At 33.5% G+C, this 14,860-nt stretch overlaps 1 protein-coding gene across 1 annotated transcript in view; it reads right to left on the bottom strand.

Moving 5' to 3' along the window:
• Positions 1-3,748: 3,748 nt before the first annotated feature.
• Positions 3,749-14,860, bottom strand: part of LOC136840410 (circumsporozoite protein-like) — a 54,902-nt gene continuing 43,790 nt past the window's right edge. The window contains exons 2-4 of the mRNA XM_067107090.1: positions 5,457-6,388; positions 4,448-4,543; positions 3,749-3,926 (exon numbers count right to left, since the gene is read on the bottom strand). Coding sequence (XP_066963191.1) covers positions 3,749-3,926; positions 4,448-4,543; positions 5,457-6,388 — 1,206 coding nt within the window. The remainder of the gene's footprint in view (positions 3,927-4,447; positions 4,544-5,456; positions 6,389-14,860) is intronic.

Genomic DNA, 14,860 nt, shown 5'->3' with positions numbered 1-14,860 from the left:
ACGTCATTGGGAAAAAAATCTGAAAATTCTTATACATCAAATATTCGCTTTCTCGTAACAAGTGGAAAAGTCCCATATGCTCTGAAAGACTCAGTACCATCAAACCTTAAGAGGGAATTTCTATGGGCCATGCATCCCTTAAATGTTTTCTATCAGTGTTATGGTCTCAAATGTATTTTCATAAGCTGAAATGACCATACTAAGTAGTAGTTGGTTGAAATGACTCCACGTTGCTAGTTAAAATGACTAAATTAAATTTTCGTTTGAAATGACTCTCCAAAATTTTTGGTTGAAATGACTCCCAAATTTTTTATTGAAATAACTCTCATATTTTTGGTTGAAATGACTCTCCCATGTTTTTGGTTGAAATGACTCCCAAATTTTTGGTTAAAATGACTCTCCTATATTTTTGGTTAAAATGACTAAATTCGTGGCTGAAATGACTCCCAATCTTTTGGTTGAAATGACTGTCCCAAATATTTGGTTGAAATGACTCCCAAATTTTTTATTGAAATGACTCTCCCATACTGTTTAATCGAAAAGACTATCCCAAATCGTTCAACTGATATGACTCCCAAGCTGTTGGTTGAAACGAATCCCCCATATTGTTTGACAGAAATGACTCAAATTTTTGTTTGAAATGACTCTCCCAAATTGTTTACTTGAAATGACTCTCCCAAATTTTGGTTTGAAATGATTCTCCCAAATTGTTTACTTGAAATGACTCTCCCAAATTTTGGTTTGAAATGACTCTCCCAAAATTTTGTTTGAAATGACTCTCCCAAATTGTTTATTTGAAATGACTCTCCTAAGCTGATTGAAATAAGTCCCCCACGCAATCTGTTGGTCGAAACGGCTTTCTCAAATTGTTTAATTAAAATCACTCTCCCAAACTTTTGGTTGAAATGACTCTCCAAAGCTGCTGGGTGAAATGACCCCCAAAGTTATTGGTTTAAATCCTCTGCTAAGTTGCTGATTGACAAAAAGCCTCCAAGTTCTTGGCCTAAATAACTGAACCGTGTTATCAGCTCAAAAGACTCGCCTAAGTTGCTGGTTCAATTTACAAGCTCATATGACAGGCAATTACTCCCTTTGTTCCTGAAATTTGCCAATTTGCATTCTTGTTACTCTCTCAGGTTCTGCTGGAATCTGATACTTTAGCTTTCTCCTGTTTTTTTTCTTTTCATTTCTTACATTCCTTTTGACTTGGCATTCAAGTTTTGTCACTGGTATCAGACTTAATCAACTGTCCATGTCTCGCGAGGCTGAGTGTGGCTAAACCAGGTGTTTTTATCGTGATTTAGCACTGTTTTCATAAAAGGAGTGAAGTCTGAAATAGTAATTCTTGTGGTATTTAACAAAGGCTGAAGGCTGCGGATAAATTTAGCAAAGTGAGTACAAAATTAACAAAATTTGTGTATATGTCATATATATATATATATATATATATATATATATATATATATATATATATATAATATATATATATATTATATATATTTATATATATATATACAAAATATATATATATATATATATATATATATATATATATATATATATATATATATATATGTTTATATATATATATACACACACACACACTTACCATCCACCAGAAAATACAACACTGACATAACAAACCAAGGAAATGTTCAGACGGAAAATATGACGAATTGAAGAAATATCCATTTCATGATTGAATGGAAAAGCAACACGACTTCAAACTTCAAAGGCGCAATACCTTCCATACGAGAACTTAAACAAAAGATATCACGCACCGCGTATATACTTATCCTTTAAACGCCCATTTCAGTCTTCAAAATGCTGATTTCCAACAAGTCCTGTTGCGGCAAGATCAAAGGTTCCCATTCCACCAACTTCCCCTCTCCACAAACCCCCTCCTTCCAACTCCCAGACCCCCATTCCCACCCAGATAATGCAGAGGTCAATAATGAAGCTTCCCTTCCTCCAACCAACTTAGGTTCCCCTAACCCCCTACAACCCCCGTGGTTTGTGGGGTGTGGGGGGTGGAAGGGATTTCTGCCATGTCTGAAATGAAGTATGCCCACGAAAGATAGTTAGTTGTAATGGCCTTGTCATGTTTATTGGTGGAAATTACTCGGCGAGACACTCGGTTGAACAATGACTTTCCCTGAACATTTTTTGTTGAAATGACTCTCCGGCATTATTGCAGGCTTGAAGAAATTGAAGAAACTTCGCCTGTTTGGATTGCAGAATGTCCTCTTCGCTTCTGCACATGCGCGTGAGTGGTTCTCATTCATTCTGGACGCGTTTTTGTTCTTTGTTATTCTCCTGATTTTTTGTTTTTTACATACATGTTAATTCCGTCTAGATGCTTTGTTTTTCTTTGCATTTTCTTATTGCTTTATATTTTTTTTTTACCACGGTGGTTATCCATTTCTTGTGATTTTAATGTTTGTTCAGATATATATATATATATATATATATATATATATATATATATATATATATATATATATATAATATACTGTATATATTTATATATATATAGAGAGAGAGAGATAGATGGATAGATAGACAGATAGTAGATAGAGATAGATAGATAGATAGACAGATAGATAGTAGACACAGACAGACAGATAGATAGATAAATAGACAGACAGTAGATATATAGATAGATAGACATACAGACAGATAGATAGATATTAGACAGATAGATAGATATCAGACAAACAGACAGACAGATAGCTATATTCTCCCAATACAACTTTTCCTACCCGTCCCATCCTCTGCACATCGATCTTTCTACCATTCCGCCTCTCACACCTAACATTTCTTAATCCTCTGCATTCTGCATTTCCCATTTATTTCTCTCGGTTAAATGATATCCTGCGTATCTACCGCGCGCCTGCTTCCCTTTCACGGCGAAAGCCAATTCATCAAATGGGGGAAAATGCTCGCTTTCACATCTCCCTTTCTAAGTAGTCTTTGTGCTGTTACGTCCCTCTTCCGTCGTTTCTACGCCGAAGCTTCTTTCCCTATCACTCCTCTTCCAATATGCAACGTTTCATTCCATTTTCTCATCTCGCGCCATTTCGTCATAACTGGGAAATACTCTGCATCATCCGGACATTCCAATAGCAACGATAGTTTCGAGTTTGCCGCGCGGTATCAAATTTGATTATAAGAAATGTTATATTTCATTTATTTCATTACTGATGTGTTCCATCATTCATTTTTCTTTACGGTCCTTCCATTACAGTGGATGATTTTCCCCCATAGCCCAAAAATCTATATTTTTATGGCCAGTTCATTCTTATACTAATATTTATTACAATAAAATGTTGTATTTCATTTATTTCTCTAATTATATATTCCAGCGTTTATCTTTTTTACCATCCTTTCAGTACGGCGAATGGTTTCCCTCATAGCCAAAAGTCTATATTTTTATGGCCAGTTCATTCTTATACTAATATTTATTACAATAAAATGTTATATTTCATTTACTTCACTTCTCTCATTATATATTCCGTCGTTTATCTTTTTCACCATCCTTTTAGTACGGCGAATGATTTCCCCTTCACAGCCAAAAGTCTATATTTTTATTGTCAGTTCATTCTTATACTGCATTTATTACGATACTTTTAAGCCCATCACATAGTTCTGGTATTAAGACACTGTGCAGTAGTGTATGGAATGTAAATATTTTTATATAGTAGTTTTTGTTGATCATGAGAAGGCTTTCGACTTTCTTTCAGTAAAACTAATTGTAATTATCCATGAAAGACGTATATGCAAAGTTGATGATGACTAGGGTTGTGTCAAGTGAATTTACAGCGAATAGTGAGGTGCTGCAGGGGGATGATATTTCACCTTTGCTGTTTGTCCTCCTCACAGATTCCATGGTGACAAGTGGTCGAAGGTGGAAGAGGAAATTTAGACTGGAGTCATGATATAAATTTAAGAGATTTACAATATGTGGATGTTGTTTTCATCGGTAAAACACTGCAAGATTTGCAAAGTTTCCATAATACATTACATCATTTATGTAGAGAGATGGAAATAAAAATATAATCTAAGAAAAACAGAAATAATAAGGATAGAGTATGCACAAATAACATTAGATGGAGGAGAGATTAATGAGGTTTAATCTTTCCAATATTTAGTACAGGTTCTCCTGAGCTGAAGTAACGTGCAAGATTAAAAACCATTCAAACAACTGGCAGCTTAAATAAGGGTCGTAAATAAAATGGATTGAATTGCATACTAGAGTGTGACTGCGTGTGTCAATTACTGATCAGTATTACTAGAGACATGAACCCTGATATGACAAAGAAGCTCTATCAACAAGATTTTGTCGATTTGAGAATAAAGATTTAATAGGAATCTCAGGAGTCAGATAGCAGGATAGAGTGAGAAATGGTACCGTATTAAATGGCTTGGACATGTCCGTCGAACAAACCCTGGGGAGATACGGCCAGTGGCAGTTGGGCTACTATGGGCACCAGAAGAGGTGGGAGACCCAGACTTATTTAGATGGGAACTATGAGAAGGGAGGCTGGAAATGTGTGGAGATTTGTGGAAGATAAAGCACAGGGTGATACAAGTGGCAGAATATTATATTGGCTACTTTGCATGATACGGCGAGAGAGGCGATGATGATTATGTATGTGTATGTATATATACATATACATATATGCACAAATATATGTATATATGCATACATACATATATATATAATATATAATATATATACACAGTATATATACTGTATATTTATATATATATAATATATATATACATATATGCACAAATATGTGTATATATAATATATATAGATATATAAATATATATGTATATATACGTGTGTGTCGTGTGTGTGTTTGTGTACGTATGAATATATAATATATAGATTTCCGTAAATACCAAAACCTACTCCAGCGTCGCGTGGAAGACCTAAATATTTTAAAAACATAATGCCTTAAACTTTTAATACACGAAAATAATGTATTACGATCTTAACATGTGATTAATCTTTGAAATCTGATTAATGATTTCCAGGCTTCTTGACTCCCTGCCCCAAAGCCCCCCGTCCCCCGCCCAAATTCATGCAGTAAATACAAACTTAATTTTTTAGTTGAAATTATTTTGTTGAAATCTCCATGCTTATTTTTGGGTCGTAATGACGTTTTAGTTCTATACTTTAATGGTTTTCCCCACAATTACGTCAGTCGTTGTGGCTTTCTTTTTGTTGTAGTTTCTTAAGGCAATACTTTATTGTATAGTTAAAGAATGTCCTAATATTTTGGCTGAAAGCATCCTTTGAGGATTTGGATAAGAAGACTTTAATTTCCAGATGAAAATGACCATCAAGATTGACTGACCCACTAATTTCTAACTGAAAATGATCATCAGGACTGATTGACTCACTAATTTCTGGCTGAAAATAATCATCAGGATTACTGACTCACCAATTTCTGGTGGAATGATCATCAGGATTGACTGACTCACTCATTTCTGGCTGAAAATTACAATCAGGATTGACTGACTCACTAATTCCTGGCTGAAAATGACAATCAGGATTGACTGACTCACTAATTTCTGGCTGAAAATGACAATCAGGATTGACTAACTCGCTTATTTCTAGCTGAAAATAACCATCAGGATTGACTGACTCACTCATTTCTGGCTGAAAATGACCATCAGGATTGACTGACACAATAACTTCTGGCAGAAAATGATCATCAGGATTGACTGACTCACTCATTTCTGGCTGAAAATGACCATCAGGATTGACTGACACACTAACTTCTGGCAGAAAATGATCATCAGGATTGACTGGCTCACTCATTTCTGGCTGAAAATTACCATCAGGATTGACTGACACACTAATTTCTGGCAGAAAGTGATCATCAGAATTGACTGACTCACTAATTTCTGACAGAAAATGATCACCCAGATTTACTGGCTCGCTAATGTCTGGCTGAAAATGATCACCAGAGTTGACTGACTCACTCATTTCTGGCTGAAAACGACCATCAGGATTAACTGACTCACTCATTTCTGGCTGAAAATTACCATCAGAATTGACTGACCCACTAATTTCTGGCTGAAAATGACCATCAGAATTGACTGCCTCACTAATTTTTGACAGAAAATGACCATCAGGATTGGCTGACTCATTAATTTCTGGCTGAAAATGACAGTCAGGATTGACTGATTCACTCATTTCTGGCTGAAAATGACCATCAGGATTGACTGACCCACTAATTTCTGGCTGAAAATGACCGTCAGGATTGACTGACCCACTAATTTCTGACAGAAAATGACCATCAGGATTGGCTGACTCATTAATTTCTGGCTGAAAATGACCGTCAGGATTGACTGACTCACTCAGTTCTGGCTGAAATGACCATCCGGATTGACTGAACCACTAATTTCTGGATGAAAATAACCATCAGGATTGACTGACTCAATAATTTCTGGCTGAAAATGACCATCAGAATTGACTGACTCACTAATTTCTACCAGAAAATGACCGTCAGGATTGGCTGACTCATTAATTTCTGGCTGAAAATGACAATCAGGACCGACTGACTCACTCATTTCTGGCAGACAATGACCATCAGGATTGACTGACCCACTAATTTCTGGCTGAAAATGACCATCAGGATTGGCTGACTCACTAATTTCTGGCAGAAAATGACCACCAGGATTGACTGACTCACTAATTTCTGACTGAAAATGATCTTCAACTTAGAAGTTGAAGTGACAATCAAGTTATGATGGTTCTTCACAGTTATTTGTCGGAATGTATCTCCCAAATTCCTTACAGCTCTAACGAAGCTCCTTTGTTTCAATCACATAATACTTGTCTTTATTATTTGTGCAGGTCAAATGATTACAGAAAGAGTTATCTGTCATGTTCTTCGTGTCTTTATTTTTATGTGGGATGTTTTACCTCGAGAATGTCATTTGTCTCTTGAGGTATCATGGTTTTTTTATAATTCAATTACTTTGGTTACATTTATCTAGCTATTTTTTCCGAATTATTTTTGTTTGTTTTTTCATTCTTTATCTTCCTTTGTCTCTCCAATTTTTTGAGCTTTTTTTTTGTTTTCGCTGTTTCTCTTTTGTTGTTAATGTAATAATTTTTCTTGGCATATTTTGGTGATGAATGGTTATTCTTTGTCATGATTCCTAATTATTATTTGAGATGCTATGTTTTCTGTACAATATATATATTCAATTTATCATGTTCCTTTTCATTTATATAATTTTTTTCTGATATCTTTTTTTTGGCCGTTATTTTATTTTTGTTTTTATAACATCTCAACTAATTTTCTATTCCTAACAGGTATTTTTTCTCTCTTGGGACTAATAATATCGGATCTCATTTAAATTTTATCCTTGCGTGTTAACATCGCTCGAATTACACGAGATGAAAAAGAAATTGGCTTACCTCGTTATTATGGTAAAGAAAACTTTTTGCTTGGTCACAAGCAATTGTTTCATATGGTTAAGCCTTCCTCTTCCGCAGTACTATATTCTAGTTTGATTATGTTAGTATCTTCCCAGTATCTCATTTTTAAATTAATGGACTGGCAAAAAAGAATATATGCATGTATGTATTTATATATATAATATATATAACACACATATATATATATAATATATATATATATATATATATATATATATATATATGATGTTTTGTAGAATAGATAGGGAAATTAAATAGAAAAGAGAGAGAGAGAGAGAGAGATAGAAAGAGAAAAAGTTAAGAGAGAGAAGGAGAGAGAAATAAGAGTAAAGAGAGAGGCAAAAGAACACAGTGATAACGGCCAAATGCTTTTGTGTTGTTATCAATACGCAAGATGTTTACATTGCAGTATATGTGTTTAAGCCATAAAAACAGTCGTAAAATGGGAAATAATGGCCTCGCGATTGAAGCCAACAAAACATGAGTCAGCACAGTCAAATGCTTACAACAGCTGATTCTATAGTCCCGCCTTTCCGGAAGGTGTTTTCGTGGAAGTTCCAGGAATTTGGGGTTTATATTTTGTTCCAATCAGGGGTCTTTCCCACACCCTCCTAAGATCAGTAGTCCTCTAAGGAGAGATTTGAATGATATTTAGGAAGGCTAGAAGGAGGTCATATTCCATGAGAGACCGACGAAAAACTGTGTCCTTCAAGGGAGAAATTTCTCCCAATTTGTCAGAATTCATTTATAATTTTGTACTGAATATTAAAGTGAAGAAATTATGTCTCTATACGCCTTTCTGAGAGATATCAATATTTAAAAGGAATAAATATACAAAGATAGCACATCATCCGCGAAGGATCTGAAGGACACCTCGAAAGAAACCAAGGTAAGAAGAGAAAGACTAAAATCTATGCAAACATATAACGAAGAACGTAAAAAGGAACAATAAAACATTACATATATATATATATATATATATATATATATATATATATAATGTATATATTATATATATGCATACATACATGTATATATTCCTGTACATATGCTAATGTTTTTGAAATATATATATATATATATATATATATATATATATATATATATATATATATATATATATATAATATATATATATATATATATATATATATATATATATATATATATATATATATATATATATATATATATATATATATATATATATATATGTATATATTTATATGTGTGTGTGTTGTATGGTTTTTTATATTCATAAAATTCATTTTGTTATGTGCATTTATTCACAAAAATATACGAATAAACAATTGGATATTTATGATGACGAAAAAGTTCACTGACTTTATCCGGAAAGAGAGAGAGAGAGAGAGAGAGAGAGAGAGAGAGAGAGAGAGAGAGAGAGAGAGAGAGAGAGAGACTCTAAATGACTGTAATTAATGGACTATATATTATTTTCTATAAATGGGACAACACCAACCTCGGAAAGATTAATCAAACTGTGAAGGCCAATGTCCCACTGACGCAATTTATTTAAAGCACAGTAATAGCCCATCGACTCCTCGTTAAATAAATCGTATTTCAGTGCGGAATTCTTTTGCTTTACCCTGTGTTCCGCGAATCTTTGAACTCGGTACTTATTGAGAAGCTGATTGGTTTAGCATCACAAAAAAAAATTATCAACACGCATATTTTTACATAGTGAATCTATTATTATTATTATTATTATTATTATTATTATTATTATTATTATTATTATTATTATTATTATTATTATTATTATTCAGAAGATATACCCTATTCATATGGAACAAGCCTACCAAAGGAGCCACTGACTTGAAGTTCAAGCTTCCAAAGAATATTATGGTGTTCATTAGGAAGAATTAAGAGGATTTGAGGGAAATACGTGAAGAAGAGATTTCACTTATTAAAAAAAATTAATTAATAAATTAACAAAAAGATAAAAATATATTAAAATGCAAAGGAGAATAGTATTAGGCAGTAATGCTTTCATCTTCACCTGAACTTCTGAAGTTGACATCCAAAGGAAAATTTTCAGAAAACAAAACAAAAAAAAATATCTTATAAGAAACTCGTCAACAAGCGCCTAGGTATTAATGCACAAAGAAACAAGATATACCGAGACATAAACAAAAAACATCTCCGCCCCCCCCCCAAAAAAAAATAACCAGCGAGGTAATCAGGGTCTCTAACGTTGCGGAACCCGGGGAAGAACATTATGTGATCAAAACCAGCGAACTTTATTAAGAGATGGAGGTAATTTTGGGAGAGTCATTCCGACCAACAACTCCTGTTTCATGAATGTGTCGTATTTCAGGCATGACTCTCCCCTTCACCAACACCCCTCCCCATCCCCCCCGCCTTCCTCCTCCCCCCAACGCCATATTACTCACCACCAGACCGGCAGCTGAATTTTGGGTCGGGCGATTGGGAGAGAGTATAAGTGTTCGATGACGCTGCTGCCTTGCTGGAAAATCATTATTTTGAGGGACGGAAATTACTTTTCAAAAGCATTAATGGAAAATTACTTCTACTGACCACTTGAAATGTTACGGTTATACATTCAATTTACGTAAGAGTTTTCTTTGCAATTATGCGCTAGGTTGCGTCTTCATTTGAAGTAATTAGGATTTCGTTTTTAAATTCTTATGTCACCTCATTTTCGGGCAAAATGGTGAGCTAGTGCAAAAAAAAAAAATTATTCGAGTGTCAGTATCTGCGATTTTCTGAGCGTTTTTTGAATAGCGTGTCTTTGATTTTTCTTAGGGTCTTTATGCTTTCTGTTTCTGAATCTTATCCTGTGGACAGTTAGTATCAATCAGGCGGTGGTTTCTGCAATATATGTATGTATGTATGTATGTATGTATGTATGTATGTATGTATGTATATATATATATATATATATATATATATATATATATATATATATATATATATATATATATATATATATATATATATACATTCACTTTCCATAAACCAATGCCTGATTGATACTGGCTATGCATAGGATGGGGTTCAGGAATAGCAAGGAATAATCATACCATGGAAAGAAAATCACGGATAATTTTTTTCAACATACGCTTAGCAAATAACATAAATACCACTCAACTATATTTTTTGTTTATTTTACAAGCAATGGCTCACCATTCGACCCAAAATTACTGTGATGAAAATATATAAACGAAATCCAAATCACTGCAAATGCAGATGCATCCTGGGCCGTAATTGCAAAGAAAACTCTGTAATCTGAATGTATAACGTTATCATTAAAGTGTTAAACAGAAGTAATTTGCCTTATGTATAATATATAATACCTAGGAGCTTGTTGACCTGTTTCTCATAAGATGATAATTTTTTTTTTTTTTTTTTTTTTTTTGCGTTTCAGAAAACTTTCTTATGGATGTCAACTTCAGAAATTCAAGCTAAGATGCAATGCATTACTACCCTAATACTTTTTTTGATAAGTGGGATCTCTTCTTCACGTATTTCCCTCTACCTCCTCTTACTTCTTCCTAATGAAAACCATTTTCTTTGGAAGCTTGAATTCCAAGTCAATGGCCCCTTTGGTGGGTTTGCTCCATATGATTATGGTTCATCTTCTGGATAATAATAATAATAATAATAATAATAATAATAATAATAATAATAATAATAATAATAATAATAATAATAATAACCTCGAACACTATAAAAACATACGTGTTGATTTTTTTGTGATGATATATCAACCAGCATCTCAATAAGTACCGAGTTCAAAGATTCGCGGAACACAGGGTAAAACAAAAGAATTCTGCATTGGAATATGATTTATTTAACGATGAGTCGATGGGCTATTACTGTGCTTTAAATAAATTGCGTCCGTGGGACATTGGCCTTCACAGTTCGATTAATCTTTCCGAAGTTGGTGTCGTCCATTTCTGGAAAATATTATATAGACCATTAATTGCAGTCGTTTAGTCTCTCTCTCTCTCTCTCTCTCTCTCTCTCTCTCTCTAGTCACTAATAACGCTAAATACATCCATATCTTTTTTATCTCTTTAAATATCTCTCTCTCTATCTCTCTCTCAAAAAATATATATATACAATATAAACGATAACGATAATGTAGTTACTTTTGCCAAGTAAAACAATTCTTATACAAAACCTCTCCCCATCCAAACCTTCGTTTGACTGTTCTGCAGCTCTAGATATTCAGTTAAAATAAATAATCCCGAAATTACTTTCATTTTCTCTCTCTGGGATGACTTTTGCAGACTCCCACGTTACGGGGGAAAGTTGCGAAACTGACTTGACTGTGATAAGAAGTCGTGTGAAAGTTGCGTAGCAACTGATACTGTTCTTCTTGCATTTTAATACATTTTTACGTATTTATTGTATTAGTTTGTTTTTTCTTTTTTTTTAATGAGTGAGATCTCTTCTTTCTGCATTTCTCTTTACCTCCTAATGAACACCGTAGTCTTTGGACGCTTGAATTCCATGGCAATGATCCATTTAGTGGACTTGTTCTATATGAATTGGGTTTATCTTCTGACTAATAATAATAATAATAATAATAATAATAATAATAATAATAATAATAATAATACGGTAATAATAATAATAATAATAATAATAATAATAATAATAATAATAATAATAATAATAATAATAATAATAATAATATTCTTTGGAAGCTTTTCCATAGAATTGAGTTCATATTCTGAATAACAACAACAACAACAACAACAACAATATTAATACTAATAATAATAATAATAATAATAATAATAATAATAATAATAATAATATAATAATAATAATAATATTCTATGGAAGCTTGAATTCCAAGTCAATGGCCCCTGTGGGCTCGTTCCATATGAATGAGGTTCATCTTCTGACTAATAATAATAATAATAATAATAATAATAATAATAATAATAATAATAAAATAATAATAATAATAATAGTATTATTATTATTCTTTGCAAGTTTGAATTTCGAGTCAGTGGCCCCTTTGGTGGGCTTGCTCCATATGAATAGGGTTCATCTTCTGACTAATAATAATAATAATAATAATAATAATAATAATAATAATAATAATAATAATATTATTATTATTCTCTGGAAGCTTGAATTTCAATTTAATAATAATAATAATAATAATAATAATAATAATAATAATAATAATAATAATATTCTTTGGAAGCTTGAATTTCGAGTCAGCGGCCCCTGTGGTGGGCTTGTTCCATATGAATAGGGTTCATCTTCTGAATAATAATAATAATAATAATAATAATAATAATAATAATAATAATAATAATAATAATAATAATAATAATAATAATAATATTCTTTGGAAGCTTGAACTTCAAGTCAGTGGCCCCTGTGGTGGGCTTGTTCCATATGAATAGGGTTCATCTTCTGACTAATAATAATAATAATAATAATAATAATAATAATAATAATAATAATAATAATATTATTATTATTATTATTATTATTATTATTATTATTATTATTATTATTATTATTATTATTATTATTATTATTATTCTTTGAAGTTTGAATTTCGAGTCAGTGGCCCCTGTGGTGGCTTGTTCCATATGAACAGGGTTCATCTTCTGAATAATAATAATACACTTCCATTCAACTGGAACATCGGGCAATGGAGAGATTTGCAGAAGCATATGGAAATGATTTCACGTAGAGAAAAGAGGAGGCCTTTGGAATTATTTAACTTTAGAAATGCTTGCTATGCTTTCTATTTCTCCTTTATTATTCCGTTTCACAAGACCGGTGAATTCTTCAATTCAAGAAGGTGGGTAAAGTCTAGTATTATATAAAATGTATAGAATTACATCTCAAAAAAGTCATCGCTGTTTGGCAGACAGGAAATTTAGACTTTAATCCTGCAAATAACAACAGAAAAAGAAAATAATATACTAGCGACGGAAACAAGTTTTGCTTTGGTCTATGCTCTCCTGTTTATACCCAGTTCCGTTTCTCTATTACCAAATCACGATTTCTGTTCAACTCTGTCACTCTGAAGTCGTGATAACAGATAATGCTGTAGAACAGTGGTTTCCAACCTGTGGGGCACGCTCCCCTGGGGGCACTCGAAGGGCTGCCAGGGGGGGGGGGGCGGGGCGCAAATGCTTGATGAAGGGGATGATTACATCTGAAAACTATTAATTATGATGGAATTCAAAATTTCAAAATACTGAGAAAATATTTCAGATATAAATATGAAATTTAGTTGTCTAAATATATAAACTATTTCAAATTCTATATTAAAGAATTAATTATTAAACAATTATAAAGGATAACAAAAGTAACGTTTTGCAAATATGAAAATTATACTGATTACAGTATTTAAGGACGGGAGGGGGGGCCGCAGAGAATGTGCCATTCAATGAAGGGGGCTAGAATTAGAAAAGGTTGGAAACCACTGCTGAAGAGTATGACAACAGATAATGTTAAAGAGCATGGCCAACACCTCTACCTCCTAGCTGCTTAGTTTTAGTTTTCTGGAAAAGAAAACTACTGAGTTGGCTTTGTCTGTCCGTCCGCACTCTTTCTGTCCACACTCAGATCTTAAAACTACTGAGGCTAGAGGGCTGCAAATTGGTATGTTGATCATCCACACTCCAATCATCAAAAATACCAAATTGCAGCCCTCTAGCCTCTATAGTTTTTATTTTATTTGAGGTTAAATTTACCCATGATCGTACGTCTGGCAGCGCTATGGGTACAACACAGTCCACCACCGGGCCCTGGCTGAAAGTTTTATGGGCCGCGGCTAAAAGCTTCATGGGCCATGGTTGAAAGTTTCATAAAGCATTATTGGCTACGCTGTACAGAAAACTCGATTGCGCCGAGAAACTTCGGCGCATTTTTTACTTGCTTATTTCATTAACACCTCAGACCTGAGCTAGAGGAATCTGGTCAAAGTGAGATCTGTACTTTCGATCAGTCAAGTACAATACTTGTATGGGTTACCAGCAATGAATGTTATAAAGGTTATTGCACGTAAGATCCGGCAGCCTTTACTGAAACTTACAATGGAATGGAATAAAGAGTTTAGGGCAAAGGCCAAGCGCTGGGACCTATGAGGTCATTCCACGCTGAAAGGGAAATTAAGGGTAGAAAGATTGAAAGGCGCAACAAGAGGAAAACCTCGCAGTTGCACTCTGAAACAATTGATAGGGGAGGGTGGAAAGAAAGATGAAGGAAGAGGATATGAACGGAGGCACAATAAAAGGAATGAAAGAGGTTGCAGTTAAAGGCCGATGGGACGCCGCGAAGAACTTTAAGTAATGCCTACAGCGCACTGCATGAGGTCCACTGACAGCACTATTCCCCCTTCGGAGTGAAACTTGCAACGGAAAT

Source organism: Macrobrachium rosenbergii, chromosome 7 (genome assembly GCF_040412425.1).
Source record: "Macrobrachium rosenbergii isolate ZJJX-2024 chromosome 7, ASM4041242v1, whole genome shotgun sequence".
Lineage (NCBI taxonomy): Eukaryota > Metazoa > Arthropoda > Malacostraca > Decapoda > Palaemonidae > Macrobrachium > Macrobrachium rosenbergii.
This window is presented reverse-complemented; position numbering and strand designations above follow the sequence as displayed.